Genomic DNA, 17,515 nt, shown 5'->3' with positions numbered 1-17,515 from the left:
TAAGTGGATCAAGAAAAAATCCCTAGGAAATGTAGCTCTCTTCATTGGTGATAACTCCTCAATATCTGTGTTAGCTTCAGACTTTCTAGGATGCCTCCCGAATTGCATATACTTCAACCATGACAATGATCGTATAGCTTGGGATATTGTACCTTCTCATGACTATGGTGTCTACAATATTGAAAGTGAAGAAATTTCACAGCCTAATACCATAGATGCCAAACAGGAGGCTGTTTGGATTGTACCGCCTTCTGAAGCAAGCCAGCTTTGAACAGTTTTTCTCCGTATTTGTAAATCTCTAATTTGAGTCTTTATGTTCCTTTGTAGTAGCTTTTCCCATTACTTGATGACTGGCTTTGGTTTTGTAGCTCTACAATGCTGCAGGCTAGGTTGGTTCCTTGCTGATTTGAGGCTCTACCACCTCTACGCTCTAGCAATGATTGAGCTTCCTCAATTTCTCAACTATGCATGTGTTCTAAATGCCTTAAGAAGGTGGTATCTTATATGAAAGTGATTCCTAAGTTGCAGTTTCGAATATTGGATATCTAATGATACAAAATATTTAGTTTGTTTTGTTTCGGACAGAAGCAATAAGTATGGAAGTGTTTTTGCTATGATGTCTTTAATTTTATGGGATATGAGTTTAAAATACTAGTGTGCTTCTCACAATCTTGTTAGTTGCATTGTAGCTCTCATTAATGTGGTAGTGGAAGTATATGATTGCTAGATAGTGATGGGTTTAGGTGTTGGATATTTAAGGTTACAGACTAAGCCAAGCTGGTATCAGTTGGTTTGATTTGAACTAATGTTGAGAAGGATACAGAAGCAAGTGTATGGAAGTAATCTTGCTAACCAAATTGCTACTACTGTGCATCAATAAGAACGTAAAATCGATACCTACATTTACACTAAATTGGGTATTGCCAAGTTTGTTTGTGTAGGTGCTAAGTGGTAAAGCTTAAGCTTTGCCTAAGCCAACGAACACCAACAGATCAATGCAGTTTCTCTTCACAATATTCATATTCAAGTAAATAGTGCACTTCCAAGAGTGATTGTATCAGTTCCCTCACCCATGACTGTTGTCATTGCCATTTCTTTCTCTTGAATTCTCTCAAGTTCAACCACAACCATTTCCATCTTGGGTCGTCTTTCTCCTGGAAAACTCATGCATTGTAGTGTCAGCCTGATCATGTCCCTCATTCCCTCTATAGTGAAGCTTCCAGCAAGCCGACTGTCCACTAAATTGTTTGAACTCAGCCGCGATTGTACCTACATAAAGTTACATAAAGAAAAAAAAAAAAAAACTTCAATCAGGCAGCATAACCATAAGTTCCTGTAGCAACTACAAGTAGGAAATCAAATGGGAGATGCTCATGCAAAATTGTACAGCGGACCACATAACAGAAGTGGTAATGAAGCCGCATGCATGAGTTTTTCGCTGTTCTTACTTCAGAAGTGATGTGATCAGTAATGTGATTGGGCATGAGGTATGGATAGTCTTATCCTATTGACAATTGTTTGTACTTATGGTAGAAATTTCCATAATCTGCCTAGTTATGTGACACAATGTATGTTTCTACAAGGCACTGAATTGAGAGCAATCAGAAAACTATCTGAGAAAGTACTTGCACTTACCCATTGAAATAAACTTTCATTAGATCCTAAGGAGCCAATATCCAAAGTCTCTTGTACAGTTATAATCTCCATAAGGAAAACACCAAAGCTGTAAACATCACTCACTTCAGAGGAAGCACTCTCAGATGGTCCAACCCTATTTATCATTTTTCACATATACATGAGTACCCAAGTGTAGATGAAAAATTCAGCTTTGCATTCCTATTATTAAAAACAGAGTTTATTCAGAAGATAATCAATTACTCTGGATCTTGGAAAAAATTGACACTGGATGTGTGAGAAGGACCTGCTTCTTCTATCTTTTCGAGTAGTTTTGCAATCCCTGCATCTGAAACTTTAGCAATGAAGTTCTCATCAACCAGGACATTGGAAGTTTGAAAGTTCTTGTGTATGATTGGAGGTCTTAGGCCATGCAAGTGGCATAAACCTGCCGATTAAGAAACCAGAAAACCTTCAATTAAAATGACTCTTTCTCAATTCTATTAAGTTTAGGACAATTACTGTATGTGCTAACTCTACCTTTAGCAGCCCCTAAAGCTACAGATAGCCGTTGCTTAAACTCTAGCTTAATTGACGGATCATGTTTAGTATCTGCCAGAGAAAGAGCATATAATGTAACTTGCATATATGCATCAATAGTATTTGAAAACCAGTGTGATCAGTAAAGAGGGACATACCATATAGGTGATTGGAAATGCTTCCATTTGGTAAATATTCGAAAATCAACATTTGAAATCCACTTTCCTGGCAGTATCCCAGTATTTTAACTAAGTTTCGATGGTGAATCTCCGACAAGTATGTTACCTGTTACCACATAATTTAGCTCTCAACATAGTTGTTCTTGTTATGCATAGTTGTTCATCATTATGAAAAATGAAACAAACTGTCCCTTAACGCCATAGACAGTTTAGGCATAGAACATGGTTCATTAGGTAACTAGGAGATATAAAATGTAATGCACAGAAGTATACAGTATAGAACACTACGATATGTCCCCACCAGGTATACCTCTGAGACAAATTCCTGTCTAGGAGCACCGGGGCGCCTTTTGATAGCCACAACCGTTCCATCACGGAGCAAACCTTTATAAACAAGGCCAAAACTTCCAAATCCCAGAAGACTGCTTTCATCAAAATGCTTGGTAGCTTGCTCCAACTCCTCCATTGTGAAGTGCCTTGCTGAACTAGGTCCACCCCTATTCAGCTCAACTGACAATGTTGGCAAGAAGGGTATCATAGACATCAGCCATTAACAAATTTTGCAAAAACACTAACCAAAATGTGACATAAATTCTTACCTGCAGATGGATCTGAAGAACCAGTCTCCGAGTTCTTGTTGAACAAATGCTTATCACATTGTGTCTTGCAGAACCACACGAATCCCACGACTATTGCCACCAAGGCAAGTGCTCCAACAGAACCTCCAACTATGGCTGCAGAAGATGAGTTTGACATATCTTAGAGCCTTTTCTTTCTCCAGCAGCAGACCTAAACATTGAACCTGTGATGATAATGCAGAAGAACCAAAAGAGCAGTCAAGCCAAGCATTTCATCAAGGTTGAGATTTTAAAGACCAGTCGCTATGGCAACTACACTACTCAAAGAGATCAAGTGGTCCTTTTGGTTTGAGAAAACTAAAATGTAGTGTTAGAGTGTCATTTGAGCACTTGCTAGTGGGGTTTTGGTGCCGACAAATGTTCAGAGATGTTAACTGGCTGATCTCAAAGTATCTACTTAGGAAACAAGAATTTTGGTATGTGATGAAAAACTGCTGCTGCTAAAATCTAAACAGACAGATCAGAAGACAACTCATATGCTTTTTATTTTCATTGCATACCCCACCTTTCTGCTGCTGCTGTTCAAGGCTTGTGGTTCAGCATTTCATCAAAAAATGACAATGGAGAAGTCCCATCTCCATGAACATGTACCCACCTCACTCCCTCCTCCCTCTGTTGAGTTTGATGAGAGTTAAAAAGAAGTAGTCATTTTTTTCAGACAGGTCGAGTTCATAAAGCAAAATAATTACTACCCCTCTTCTCTCACTGATGTTACACTTCATGTTGGTTCAGATTTGGCATTACAACAGCAAACTTCATATTCAGTCACTAATTTTCAGACTATTAATTGCCATCTGACTATCTGAGGCAGAATAAATGAACCTCCAAAAAACAAAAAAGGGTTTTGTCAAGTTAAAGTAGGGCTGCCATTTAGTTTGGTAATTACCAGACCGTCCGATAAGTTACCGAGACCGATAAAACTGAAATAAAAATTACCGAAAAAAGTTGGTTTGGTTTTCGTAAATAGCAAATGTACCAACTATCTATATATTAGCTTTATATACTATATATATATATATAGCGTGAGCATTATTACATATCATATATATATATATATTAATGGTACATTTACTATACACTGTATCTGAAAGCTAAAGTTTAGACTCTAGCTTTGGTTGGTAATTGGTACTATGAAAGCTAAAATTAGATACCGAAAACTTTGGTCGGTAATTGGTAGCTCAAATCTTAAATCAAAAGCTTTGGTTTTGAAGTTGGTAATACCTATAACTGATGACAGACAACCTAGGTACACTTTATATAGATATCAATGGATATGCCAAGGAATTATCAAGCTTACAAGCAACACAAAAAACTTTGAAGAATCAGTGAGTCTGGGCTATAGCTTCCAACTGTAAATTTACATATGGTTTTACTAGGCAGATGTGGACTGGTATGAAAGGGACTTGAATTGGTTGGGTACTGGAAAACATAATTATTGAGGAGGGATCAAAAGACAGAAATGAAAAAAATAAAAAAGAAGGGAGGTAGTCAGGTAGATACTACTACACTATCAATTCCAATAATATTTTCTCATTCACTCACTCTGGTCTACCTTCTCCTTTTTGCCTCTTTTTCTGTCATCTGATCTGGAAAGAAAGAGAGGGGAGTTGCCATTTGTGTATAAAGAAGGGTCTCTTCAATTCCTCATCAGAATGGGGTCATCATGACAGCTGATGCATCCAACCCAACAACACACATTGATTTACCACACCAGGCTTCTGCTCAGTTTCCATGGCTACATGTTCTTGGTTTTTATTGCCCAAGATTGAATCTTTATTCTGTTTTGGCAAAAATTGGTACCCCAAAAATTTTTCCTTCTCTTTCCCTGCCTTTGTATATATCTATAATTTCAGCAACTGGGTTGAGCTGTATACAAGAGAAAAATGGTGGGGATGGCTCTCATTGAGCTGTAACTCTCTAACTCTCTCTATCCCACTCTTTTTCATTTTATTAATATATTTTGTATGTTTCCTGGACTTGGTTTTTTTTTGCTAGTTTGTCTCTGAAAATGAGAAGGTGGGTTGGGATTGGAAAAGATGATTGGCATGTTCTGCAAGCCTATACTTTGTAAGCTGTATTTTTAAGAGGTCCCCCAAACCCAAAAAAAAATAAAAAAATCACAGACTGAGGTTTTGTAGGGAATGCTGGATTTTCTCTTAAACCCAAATCTGAGCTGTTTGGATCTGATGCCTGAGCTTATTCTGAAACTATGGCAGCAAGTGGGGGATAGAAATTTCTGACTATCCTCTCTTCTATGTGAAAGACTTTGATTATTTCATTGTCTATATGTCTTGGTATTAATGAAACCAAGTAACTAACCTATAAAACAAGATACAACAGCAATCAGTCAGTAACAATAACATGGTTTACCTCAATATTCTTTAATAGTGTGCAAGGGGCCGGGACCATTTGAAGGAAGATGAAGTTGTATCCTTGCACTGTCCTGCACTTGATTCCTGAGCTCTGATACTGACTGCTGATGCAAGATATGGTGAGGAAAGAATCTATTGTACCTATGTACCCCAAAGAAAAAAGAATCTAATGTCAGTTTGCAATGAATTGGACAATGTGTATCTATGTCGGAAATTTGACATGTTATATTACGCGATTGTAAATCATGATCGGATAGGTTCAAAATCGTACATTTGAAACATCGTGGTCTTCATATGCGATAATTGAAGAACTTTTGCCTCTTGCTTTATGCAATGATTTGATCATTGTTAACTTTGGGACTTTGTGGATGTAATGTTGCCTTGTGAAATGTTATTTACATCTTTCATTGTAAATAGCACTTTTATGCAACTTTTTCCACACATCAGTTACACCCAAAACCAATTGATATTCTAAAAAAAATTAAATTAAATAAATAAAAAATAAAAAACAATTGATAAGCTACACACATATGCAATAATATGATTTGAATCCTAGCTAGTCTCTGAACTTTGACTCTTAGGATTTGCTTATGGAACATTAGGAAGCTGATTTGAAAGAAAGGTGTAAACAAAGTATGTCTTCGATCCGACTGTCTTTCTTAAAAGGATGTGAAATCCACACACCATTTTTCCTTTTTTGGTTAACACATTCATAAAAAAAACAAAGTTTAAGTCACTAAAAGACAAAATTTAAGTTACCAAAAAAAGAAAAAAGGTGTGTGGATTTCACATCCTTCTTAAAGGCCTCGTTTGGTTCGTGAAAAGTAACAATCAAGAAAGTAAATGTGTTCTTTTCCTGCGTTTGGGAATGCTGAAAGAAAGGAAATACTTTCCTGGAAGGTTGGGAAAATGTGAGGGAAATTTGTTCCTTCCAAAATCCATATAAACCATTTCCCATCTCATTTTCTTGCATTTATTACTCACAATATATTATTTTATTATTTTAATTAACAACTTTCCGGATGATTTTTCTTATGTTACCAAACATCGGAGCGGAAAGTCAACGGGAAATTTCATTTCCCTTCCTTTTCCCTTCCCGTGGGAAAGACAAAAGAACAAAATGTAAGACAAAATATGACTAATGGACAATGCGATCTTTGTACCTAAGACGGAACAACTACGCTCCCTTTTTCACAAACAAAATATCCAGATAGTGTATCATGTAGCTAAATTGTCTCAAACAACTTAAGACGGAACAACCTTCTTTCACAAATAAAATTTTCGGATGTTGTATCATGTAACCAAGGCACACATATATATCTCCCAAATGCATTTCTTAAACCAAGACACAACTCTCTTTTAGTTCTATACACGTTTGCTAGAGTTGAAATGAATGAAGCATATGTATGTATTATATGTGTGTATTCCCTTCTGGTACATCCATATAGTATATGGTAATATACACACACGTCACACACACATATGTATATAAACACACACACACTGGTATATAATACTTCTAGTACATCCCTAAACGGCTACACCCTCAACTCAACCATCTTTCCCTTCCAACTTGCATTATTATTTTGCTTATGAGCATCAAATTGTACATACCACAAAGACTAAAGTTAGTTGTAGTATTGTGTGCTGTAATAAATAATGAGTGCTCGATTTAGATTTGTTGCGAGTCCGCGAATATCTGGGCAATGCTGGATTTTGCTTTGCACTGACTCACTGGCATTATATTTGGAGGGGCCATCATTCGTAGCACGCACTAATGCAACTAGAGAACACAATTTCAACAGAAACAAAGGCCCCAAAGTACTGAACTTTTAGTTGAGTGTCATGATGAAAATTAGGAATGGGATGAGTAGTTTCGGGGAGGAGAATTTTATTGCGTTTGTTATTGCAACGATCTTATCGACAGATTAGTCCGCCACTTAAGGCTCTCATGCTTGCAATTTCAATAATTTAAGCACTAGTTGTTTTAGAGGGTTCTTGTTCGTTCTAGTATCATTTTTGTGTTTAAATCTAGTTTCTTTCATCGTTTACTTTAGATTTCTATGTAATTTGAGAACAAAAGAGAATAGTTATATGTATATTATGTATCCTTGTTAGTCGATTGTGTGTGTTCTTTAATGTGACCTTAGGCAAACCTTGTATCCTAGCTGAAGTTCAATGCTTTTGTTCTTCAACGTGTTCCTCATTTTTAACCATATCTGAGCTCATTATCTTTTTATCCATATTCATCTAGTACTTCACTCTTTTAATTCCCTACCTCGTTGATTTTTATCTAGGAATTTCTTTGATTCGATGCTAGCTTTGTGTAAACTAACTTGCTTGGGCTAGGAATGAAAGCCTTATTCAATCTTGTTAACATTATGAATCATTGTGATGCAACTTTCATTTCCACCTTTATAAGCGTCTTTTTAGCTCACACGCTTATAAGCAAAGCGACTTTTATATCAATGAAATTTCTGTAATACTACTATATCATTCGCTACAATTCCCTGAAAGCTAGAAAATAAGAATCAGGTAAACGTAATTAAGATACTTGTTCAAAAACACGAATTCTGATAAGGGTGAGAAACCGCTCCTGTTTTCTCGGAGCTGTGAAGATCGAAACCCTAAGGTTTTGAGTAGCAGGCGGCGGCGTTCATTGGTTTCATCTACTGCGGGTCCTCTGAAGCCGTTGTGCCTTCGTCGGCGGTGACTCCCCTTTCACAATCGAGAGCGATTTCTGGTTTGGGTGAAGGCATCTTGTCGAGAAAGGGTGAAGACTCTGATTTCAACGTTTGAGGTTAGATCTCGACTGGTGTTGACAGACGATTGAGTTGATGGGTTTCTGGTTGTTTGGAAATCCAGTTTGGAAGGTGTTAGGAGTGATGACGGTCTGTGTGGAATCGTTTCCATTTGGGCAACGGTTTTGCACATAAGGAGTCTTTAAAGGCCGTGGAGGTTTTAGTTGGGGCAACGGCAGTCACTTGCGGCACTTGCAGCAGAGGAGGCAGGTCGGAGACCATGTGGTCCAGAGCTGAAGAGCCACCGGATTGAGTCTGTGGTGGTTGGCTCCTCCAGCAAGCACGACGCCGGTTCGAACCACATGAGAGAGGAAGGAAGGAAATTGGGTCAGGCCTTAGTCCTCTGGGTTGTAATTTTACAATTTGGTGGGCTGGGCTTCAGTCTTTCTTTCTTTCTCTTTAATGTCGGTTGGGCCTGCTTTGGGCTTTTTGAAGGAGTATTAGATCCCTACATAACCTTACCGAGGAGTCTACCCCCCTTTTTAATGGAAAGATACACCGGAAGGGTCTTAGGCCTAGATTCATTGAGTTGGGGTACTTTGGTTGGTGATGTAGGTTATTGCTTTCTAGGCCATAATAAAGTCCTCTTGTAGACATTATTTTTGAGTTAGTATGCTTTTAGTTGTAATGGTTGGAGTGTCCGCCTTTTTGGGTTATAGGCTTTTAGCATCGAGTCGTAGGCTTTGCATGTTCGTTTTCGAATTGAGTCCAAAACTATGAGCAGTGATTTGTAAACGAAAGCTAGTTCGCTTTCAGCTTGACCTCGGAAGGTCATTATTAATGGATGGGTTTATCGCCCACATGAGTCACATCCCTTTCCCTCAAAAAAAGAAAAGAAAAAAAAAGGTAAACATTATGAATATCTTTCCTTTTCTTTTCTTTTTTCACACATGCGCTCTTCATAAGACAAGTAAACCATATACTACTGCTCTCTTAGTGCATGTTTGGAACCCAGGGCAATTCTGGGTCACTCTACTATTAGTACTTGTCCTACTTTCATTTGAGTATGCTTACTTAATACTAATTTGAACCATATTTGATGAGACAATACTGTGTAAGAAGGGATTGTGCTGAGAATCACCACACCATCTTGCAAAACTACATAACCCAGAAAAGAAAAAACCACTTATTAAAAAAAACCACAAAATCTAGAACTACATAACCCAATCAAATTTCCAAATCCAAACCAGGTTAGGGTTTTGAAATCGAAATTGGGGGAAAACGAAATTCAGTTTACGAAGTCGAACTTGGTCTTCTCAAATTTCAGATTCAAGAACTCATGAACAATTGCAACTTCTCTTTCTTAGGTGGTGGGTGACTTTCTCTCCCGATCTGGGCAACTTTGGTGGTTGTAGACTTGATTGGTTTAGAGGCTTGAGAGTGAAACAAGGTTAAGTGATTACTGACTAAATCATCAAGGAGAGTAAAGTGACTGGAAGGCCGGCATACCTCTTCGTCCTTTGCTGCTGCTGCGCATTATCATCACCATCATCATCGTCTTCAGCAAATCTGAGACTTCTGAGTCTCTCAATTCAAATGGTGCTCATGAGTTTCACAAAGTTGGAAAATATTCAGTTGTCTCGCAACAATGGATCTGAAGAATACTTGAGAGAGAAAGAGATGAAAGAGAGGAAAGAGAGGATGGACCAATAGATCTAAAGAAAGAGACCAAGAGTGAAAGGAGGAGAGAGACCATGCTAACTTGAGAACCCAAAAATGAGTGCTTAGAATAGCACCAGCCAAGGAGGCTGAGAGCAAAAAACAGGTGCTAAGTAATACCATTTAATTATGTACTCCCTCTCACCAAACACATGTCAAACCACTTGGTACCTCTTATCTAGTGCAATACTATTTCGTCATATATACCAAACATACACTTGAGAGACTATCAATGCAAAATACGTTAGCAAAAACAGTATCCAAAATACCTATAATCTTCCTCTCTTTTTGGGTAATGTACATATAATCTTTCTGTTCCATATAAGATATAGTAATAGACTCTACCTGGGTCATGCTCTAGTGCCACTTCATCACAATTCTCATCCCACATAGTCCAAACTCGTTTAATAAGTGTATTATTCCATGATCATTATAAATAAATGTGACTCAGATACGAAGTTATGTACCTTAAACTTAGGACACTCTAGATCATCACATGTACCTTTTATACCCAAAGGTTGAACAATTTTGAATTTGTATATTAATAGAAAAAATGATTCCAACAATATAGTTTAGAATTATCTATATGGTATCTATTTGAAAATCTTTTGTAGACTTTTGGACTAGTGACTTAAAAGAAGAAAATACAAAAACCGAAAGGGCATTTCGGCCTTAGATCAAACCAAAGCTTGGATCTTTAACAAGGGACTGATCCAAAGCTTGGATCTTTATCTCTCTCCCTGCTTCTACCGCTCAGTTCAGACCTCGCCGGAAAACCCGAGTTGGGTTTGAGATGTACAGTGGTGGTTCCAGTGACGGCGAAAGCCATGAGGCCACCGCGCAGAGGAAGATCCCACCGGCTTCTTCTATGTTGTGGGTCCGCAACCTCCGCCGCTATATCGGATCCGGGGCCGGTCTCGGATCCGAGTCCCTCATGGGTATTGTTCCTCTCTCATTTTCACATCTTCTTCATTATCAAGTTTCAATCTTTACGGTGTATTCTGTTTTCCATGTTGTATGTATTAGCAGCACTAACGTTTTCAATCAAATGGGCCTTGAAATACGCATTAGATATCAATTAGACCAATAGAAATATGCAGTAGAACAGATTTTGTATTCTTTAAGCTTTGGTTTGTGGAAGCAGTGTTGTGCTAGCATGCCCAGAAAAGCCATTTGTAAGATATTATCATACCAATTTAGAACCAATTAGTCAAGTGCTAGCCTTTTTCCAAATGTGATATCACACTACTCGGGGTGGCAGATTGTTGTCATTTCCTCAGTGGTTCATTTGAGGTAATGGTTGAAATAGGGTGTACTTAAGTACTTAACTGAATGGATGGTTCATTTGTGCTACGGCTGCTACCCAACATCAAGGGTTATTTTTGGTTTCTTTGACTTGGTATTTTAATTTGAAACTCGAGACTCTTGCGACTTGCTTGTTGACTACTTGAGTCCCTTCCCAAGTTTCTCACTTAGTAATGGCAACTGTAATTGGCTTTGCTTATCTGTAGAGCTTGAAACAAAGAAATATAACCAAGGTTCACGCGCGCTTCTTTTTTCTTATGTAGAGCTTGAAACAAAGAGAATCTTGCTTGATATTTTCAAAGAGAAGCAACAAAAAAGTGCTGAAGCTGCCTCAATCCCAAGTTTCTATAAGAAGGCATGTGGTAAATTTTGTTTTCTATTTGAGTTTATGTTCATGGTCGCGTTTTGAGTAAGCAAGGCTGATAGATTTTCAAAGACAATGATTGTGCTTTTGTTCACATTCTTGTTAGTACTCTTTCCTTGACTTTGCATGTTTTTCCCATTGCTTTAGAAACCTGAAGAAGGATCAATTAGTCAAAGGGTCCAGAGGCTTGCCAAATATCGGTTTTTAAAGGTGGGTTCCCTTCCTGGTTCAGCTCATGTTGCTTTTGCTTTTGCTTTTTTTTTTTTGGTTGGCTAAGCATCAGGCATAATGCTTTGTTGGTATATTAATGTTTTGCAGAAGCAATCCGATCTTTTGCTAAATGCTGATGATCTTGATTCCATGTGGGTTTGCTTAAGGGAAAATTGTGTGATTGATGACGCAACTGGTGCAGAAAAGGTCTGTTGGAATTTGGTCGTGTTAATTTGCTTAAAGATTTGCCTTATGCTGTAAATATCCCTTATTAGTGTTTATTAATTGATTTAATTCTATCCAAGAATCTATAACTACGTGTACTATTGTAGTATTATGGTGTCTCATCTGCTTAAATTATATTTATCAATCTTCAATTTAAGGCTTTTGCATCCTTATGACTTCTTAACTGTATGGTTTGATCTGGCTGATTAGTCCCCTTGTTTATCTTCTAGATGAATTATGAAGACTTCTGTCAGATTGCCACTGTCTGTACAGGGCAGATTGGGCCTAAATGTCGTCGCTTTTTCAGCCCTTCAAATTTCATGAAGTTTGAGAAAGACGAACAAGGAAGAATTGCCATTCTGCCGTTCTATCTTTATGTGATGAGAACAGTGTGTAAATGAGACCTCATTTTATTTATTATTTTAATCTCCCTTCTTCTCCCTCCCTCTCTCTCTCTCTCTGTCAGAGAATGTGACTACTGCATTTATTTTCATCAGGTTTCATTGACACAAGCTAGAATTGACATGAGTGAGCTTGATGAGGATTCTGATGGTTTCCTCCAACGTCATGTATGAACTCATTCCAAACTATTAACTGTTATTGACCCTATGTCTTAGGCTACGTAACCTATTATATGATATTATACAGATTAGTCATATGCTAATCTTTGGCTAAATTATAATGCCCTTATTTTAAATTATTTAGGAAATGGAAGCATATATACGAGGTCTCATACCTAATCTAGCACAACTACGGGACATGCCTGCCGGATTTCTTAACATGTATTGCCGCATAGCAGCACAGAAGTTCTTCTTTTTCTGTGACCCTCATAGACGAGGTCTGTTAGAGTTTTCTTTTCCGTTTATGAAATTTTGATACTGTTCGAAACTAAGTCATTCTAAGATGTTGATTAGATATGAAATCCTGGGCTGCTAAACTCGTAGCTACTAGGTTTTAATTTTGATGCTTTAACTTAAACAGATACTTTATTTAATGTGTTTTTTCTTTTATTGTTAATAATATAGCTTAAAATTTGTTTTGGTATGCAGGAAAAGCCTGCATAAAGAAGGTGTTATTGAGCAATTGTCTCCAGGAACTAATGGAACTGCACCAGGTAGGTTGTGAAAGAATATTCTGTCAGAGTTTTTTATGCTAAATATCTAACTATCTTATTAGGTATATATTATTCTGGAAAGAAATTAACCATTAAGCATCAAACAGACTGTGATCTTGCCTAACTTTATGTTCCGACTTTTTTCTTTGATACTAGGAAAGTGAGGAAGAAGTCACTGACAATGAGCAAGCAGAAAACTGGTTCTCCATGACATCTGCCCAGCGAATATGTGGTGGGTTTTTCGTATCTAATCTTTCTCTTCATGTTGCGTGGTTCCATATCTACACCTATTATGCTTTTGTCTGATTGATTACATCTATTTGTCATATATATTTTGCCATTCTAGTGTAATACTTCTGCATTCCTATTTCGGCATGACTACTGATATGAAAGAAATGGTACTCTGCTACACAAACACTAAAGAAAAAAGGCATTTTGGTACGTAGAGACTAGAAAATCTGTTGGTTTTCCCGACAAGTTCAGTCTTAAATGTCCAAGGGATAGACTAAAGTGAGGGTGGGGGGAAGGGCAACGATCAATGCCTGTTTTTGGAAAATTCATCTATTCTTACACATAATAGAATAGTCATGGACTCGTATAGAGAGCATAAAAATTACAAAATAAGGTATACATACACAAAAACATTAAACTACTTTGTAGTTGATTGACTAGCATGGGTGCGACCTCGCAATCTACCTTAAGACTTGCTTAATAGTGTTGTGGTTAAAGATCACCTTTAGTTTTGATGGCCTCTGTCTCATGTTCTACATATCTTCATTATGGCACAGGTCATATATTTACCAATATGAGTATCAAATATTTATCTCATAAACTTAAGCTCAAGCTAAATGTGATCATGGTGGTTGAAAACTTAGAAGTTACGATAGTGACATCACTAATTGCAGCTTCATTCTTTCTGTAGACGTGTTCCTTGGCCTTGATACAGATAATAATGGATCATTAAGCAAGCAAGAACTTCGAGAATATGCGGATGGGACGTTGACTGAGATCATCATTGAAAGAGGTATGAACAAAATTTACAATCCATTATCTACGCTCAACATATTTGTTTACTCGAAAATGCTAAAAAACACTGAAATATGACTCAATGCCCATTGTTTTTTACATTACAATAGATATAGATCAACCACATCCTAATTACTTTATCATGTATCTTGGTTTTCCTTTCTCGTCCTGTTTATTAATACTTTTGCATTTGATACCCTCAATAGTGTTTGATGAGCACTGTCGCCGTGGAAAAATTGGTGGAGCGAATTCTAGGGAAATGGACTTCGAAAGTTTTCTGGACTTTGTCCTGGCCTTAGAAAACAAAGACACTCCCGAAGGGCTAACATATTTGTTTCGATGCCTTGATCTTCATGGAAGGGGTTACCTTACAACAGCTGATATACACTCTCTTTTCAGGTGAACATTCTCAGTTGATTACTTTTAACTTATTTTTTTTATTTGTTGCATATATTTAGAGAAACCAAATGTGAAAAATAAAGTTCAACAAACTTCTTTTATTTTGCTGTTTGGTAGAATGACTAATGTTATTAGATTTTATTTTGGCTCTGCTTGGTTGCTGGTGGTGCAAAACGAATACTGTTCACCATGTTCTAAGCACAACCAAGCAGAGCCAAATATGGAAGTAAAGAAGGGAAGCATCCAAAAGCTGGGATGTTAACTGATACAATCTTCCTACATAAAACCTCTAGTGTTTCCTACTTGCAGTATTTAAGCGATACCTGCAAGTCTCAGATTCTCAGAGACATGAATCCAAAAAACATATTCAACAACTTATCTATATTGTCATTGAATAGAATGAAATCAGTCGAATCACAGATGTTCTTTGCACTTAGGGATTAGTGACATCAATTGAAAAGAAGAAAAGAATTCCTTTGTACAACTTGTACAATATCTGTGCTTTCCTTGGCTGCTGGTGGTGCTAAAGATACGCCACCAAGCAGAAACAAATATGGAAGTAAAGTAGGGAGCATCCAAAAACGGGATACGACCTTCTTACAGAAAACCTCGTTCCTGGTCGCAGTATTCCAGCAATATCTAGGAGTCTCAGATTTGTATAGAAATGAATCTCAAAAGCATATTTAAGAATCTATGACTTATCTACTGCTTTCCTTGGCTGCTGGTGTATTAAGGATAACTTCTCATCCTATTCAAAACCACCAAGCAGGGCTGAATATGGAAGTAAAGAAGGGAGCATCCAGAGGATGGAATGTTAACTGATACAGACTTCCGATAGAATACCTCTAGTATTAACTGCTTGCAGTATTTGAGAGATATATAGAAGTCTTAGAGAAATAAATCGTAAAAACATATTCAAGTTGGTGCATCTTTAGTGCCATCGTACCTTATGCAATTATAAATATGCTTTACACTGGCCTCGTTGGTAAATTGTGCAAACTGATAGATCTATTTTCCTGATATATGAAACAGGGATGTACACCAAAAATGGATTGAAGGTGGAAACTATGAGTTGTGTATTGAGGATGTAAGGGATGAAATCTGGGATATGGTTAAGCCGGCTGATCCACTAAGGATAACATTGGCTGATCTTCTTGCATGCAAGCAGGGAGGTACTGTAGCCAGCATGCTTATTGACGTGCGTGGTTTTTGGGCACATGACAATAGGGAAAATCTTCTCCAAGAAGAGGAGGAACCAGAAGAAGAAGCATAAATACTCATTGTGTAGGATGTGTGTCTGCTTACTAACAAATGCAGAGCCATTTTGTTTTAACGAGAGTTGCTTTGTATTGAAGCTGTGTGTATGCCAAATTGCCAATTCGACATTTAATCAAGTATTGTAGAATTGTGTATGCCAATGTTACATGTAATGTATCACAGTTAATTGTTGAGTGAAATACTAATGGATAACATTCTCCGTTCTCTAAGAGCTCGTTTAGAAAAATCAGTCTCCACCAGCTCTATTTTAGCTCTTATTGTTTCCTAATTTTCGTGGACTTGAATATCATTCGATCTAATCTAGAGAAAGCGAAAACTGAGATCTGCCAAGAATGATCAACCAAGCAAAGATAGAAAAATTACTGGTCGTGAATGCTCTTTGTTTGTTTTTGATTTTATTTTTTGTCCATTTTGTTCCCTCGCTTCTGTTTTTTACTTTCTGAGGAATGCTTTAGCAAGCATGACATCCCTTTTGCAAACCACCCAAAGCTTCTTGTTGTGTTTTCCAACTACAAATTACACTGTTCTACCAAAATAGATTCATGTATCAAAAACGCAATACTTCAACACGAGTCATTCACAGGACTGCACCATTGGAGGCCTCCATGTTCCTAGTGGAACAACCGAACAATAATACTGGTAAGCGTGTGGTACATACTGAATGATCCTAAGTTGTTTGGAACGACCTGAACATTTTGAGCCAGTTCCACAATATACAATGAGAAAGAAATTGTTTAATCTCGTTGCCATTAGTCAGGAAGAAGAGGCTGTCTTTAGCATACCGGATAATTGAACGCTTGTGTGAAATCCAGTTAAAAATGTACGGTTAATGATCGAGTAATCTGGCAACGAAGCTTTGTGAAATTCAGGCCAGGGACCTCAATTCCCGGTGTTATCATAAGCGCCACAAACCAGAATACTGAAGATACAGAATGATTTGTAGCATTGGGTTGTTGGGGAGGCTAATATTCACATAGTATTTGAGTCAGAGCTCAAGAAGATTTTCAAGTGTTGGCTCACAAAGCTGGGAAGATGAGAGTTGAATGAGATTTTTTGAGGCAACTCTGCCAGTTTGGTTTTGATCATCGTTGGATTGAACTTATAAGAATATGTGCGACTACTGTGTCATCATAGTCCTAAATGGTAATCCGGGGTGCTTTTTCTATCCGAGTCGGGAGACCCTTCTCCCCTGCACCTGTTTCTTCTGGTTAGTGTAGTGTTATCCACCAGAATGACCAAGTCTGGTTCGCTCTTGTGAGTCTTGTCCCACTTTATCTCACCTTTTTTCCTCAAGCCTCTACTGTCTGAGTAGTGTGGTGCTTCTTGTCAACCCATTGATAAATGAGAAATCATGCATATACTTTTCACCAAACACCTTTGATCAGATGAAGCACCTCATGTGTACACTGCTCCTTATCAAGATCACTGATGAGTGATCACCCGTGGAATTATTTGGGTTTACCAACGCTCTGGGGAAGGTCAAAATCAGCGGCACTTGCTTATTTTAAGGAGAGGTTTGCTTCCCAGACTGGAAAGGCTATTCTGATCAAGGCTGTGGCTTCAGCAGTAGTTTCCCTATGTCCTGTTTCCAGAATCCAAAGAACATTTGTGATGATATCATTTCCTGGGAAACTTTTTGTCGGGGTTCAACTGAATGGAGAAACAAGATCCATTGGCATAGCCGGAGTCATCTGTGCAAACCAAACGAAAGTGGGTAGGGGGTTAGGATTGGACTCACACCATTACCTTGCTCTAATTGCTAAGCAAGTTTGACGCCTTATACAGGAGCCG

General features: G+C 37.8%; 2 protein-coding genes across 2 annotated transcripts; one reads left to right on the top strand and one right to left on the bottom strand.

Annotated features, from left to right (window-relative positions):
- Window positions 1-963: 963 nt before the first annotated feature.
- Window positions 964-3,355, bottom strand: LOC101300612 (receptor-like protein kinase THESEUS 1-like). Its single transcript, XM_004296765.1, has 7 exons — window positions 2,921-3,355; window positions 2,644-2,843; window positions 2,313-2,439; window positions 2,155-2,226; window positions 1,879-2,062; window positions 1,636-1,771; window positions 964-1,269 (listed from the first exon to the last, which is right to left on the bottom strand). The coding sequence occupies exons 1-7, from the start codon at window positions 3,087-3,089 to the stop codon at window positions 1,024-1,026; spliced, it is 1,134 nt and encodes a 377-aa protein (XP_004296813.1). The 5' UTR covers window positions 3,090-3,355; the 3' UTR covers window positions 964-1,023.
- Window positions 3,356-10,432: 7,077 nt separating this feature from the next.
- Window positions 10,433-15,945, top strand: LOC101300333 (probable serine/threonine-protein phosphatase 2A regulatory subunit B'' subunit TON2-like). The gene is made up of 12 exons (XM_004296764.1): window positions 10,433-10,741; window positions 11,372-11,463; window positions 11,620-11,682; window positions 11,791-11,889; window positions 12,138-12,296; window positions 12,405-12,476; window positions 12,613-12,745; window positions 12,957-13,021; window positions 13,178-13,253; window positions 13,944-14,045; window positions 14,254-14,446; window positions 15,479-15,945. Exons 1-12 carry the CDS (start codon window positions 10,597-10,599, stop codon window positions 15,717-15,719), a joined length of 1,440 nt encoding a protein of 479 aa, XP_004296812.1. The 5' UTR covers window positions 10,433-10,596; the 3' UTR covers window positions 15,720-15,945.
- Window positions 15,946-17,515: the final 1,570 nt, after the last annotated feature.

Source organism: Fragaria vesca, linkage group LG4 (genome assembly GCF_000184155.1).
Source record: "Fragaria vesca subsp. vesca linkage group LG4, FraVesHawaii_1.0, whole genome shotgun sequence".
In the NCBI taxonomy this organism is placed as follows: domain Eukaryota; kingdom Viridiplantae; phylum Streptophyta; class Magnoliopsida; order Rosales; family Rosaceae; genus Fragaria; species Fragaria vesca.
The sequence above is the reverse complement of the archived record's forward strand: the minus strand, read 5'-3'. Positions and strand labels throughout refer to the sequence as shown.

What these genes read in the sequence shown, in the direction of transcription:
- LOC101300612 (XM_004296765.1), bottom strand. Translation starts at nt 3,089, where the DNA reads ATGTCAAACTCATCTTCTGCAGCCATAGTTGGAGGTTCTGTTGGAGCA. An exon ending in ATCTGCAGGTAAGAATTTAT is followed by an intron (nt 2,844 to 2,920) that starts GTCACATTTTGG and finishes CAACATTGTCAG; the next exon opens with TTGAGCTGAATAGGGGTGGA. An exon ending in CATTTCCAATCACCTATATG is followed by an intron (nt 2,227 to 2,312) that starts GTATGTCCCTCT and finishes TTTCTCTGGCAG; the next exon opens with ATACTAAACATGATCCGTCA.
- LOC101300333 (XM_004296764.1), top strand. Translation starts at nt 10,597, where the DNA reads ATGTACAGTGGTGGTTCCAGTGACGGCGAAAGCCATGAGGCCACCGCG. An exon ending in TCCCAAGTTTCTATAAGAAG is followed by an intron (nt 11,464 to 11,619) that starts GCATGTGGTAAA and finishes CCATTGCTTTAG; the next exon opens with AAACCTGAAGAAGGATCAAT. An exon ending in CCAAATATCGGTTTTTAAAG is followed by an intron (nt 11,683 to 11,790) that starts GTGGGTTCCCTT and finishes AATGTTTTGCAG; the next exon opens with AAGCAATCCGATCTTTTGCT.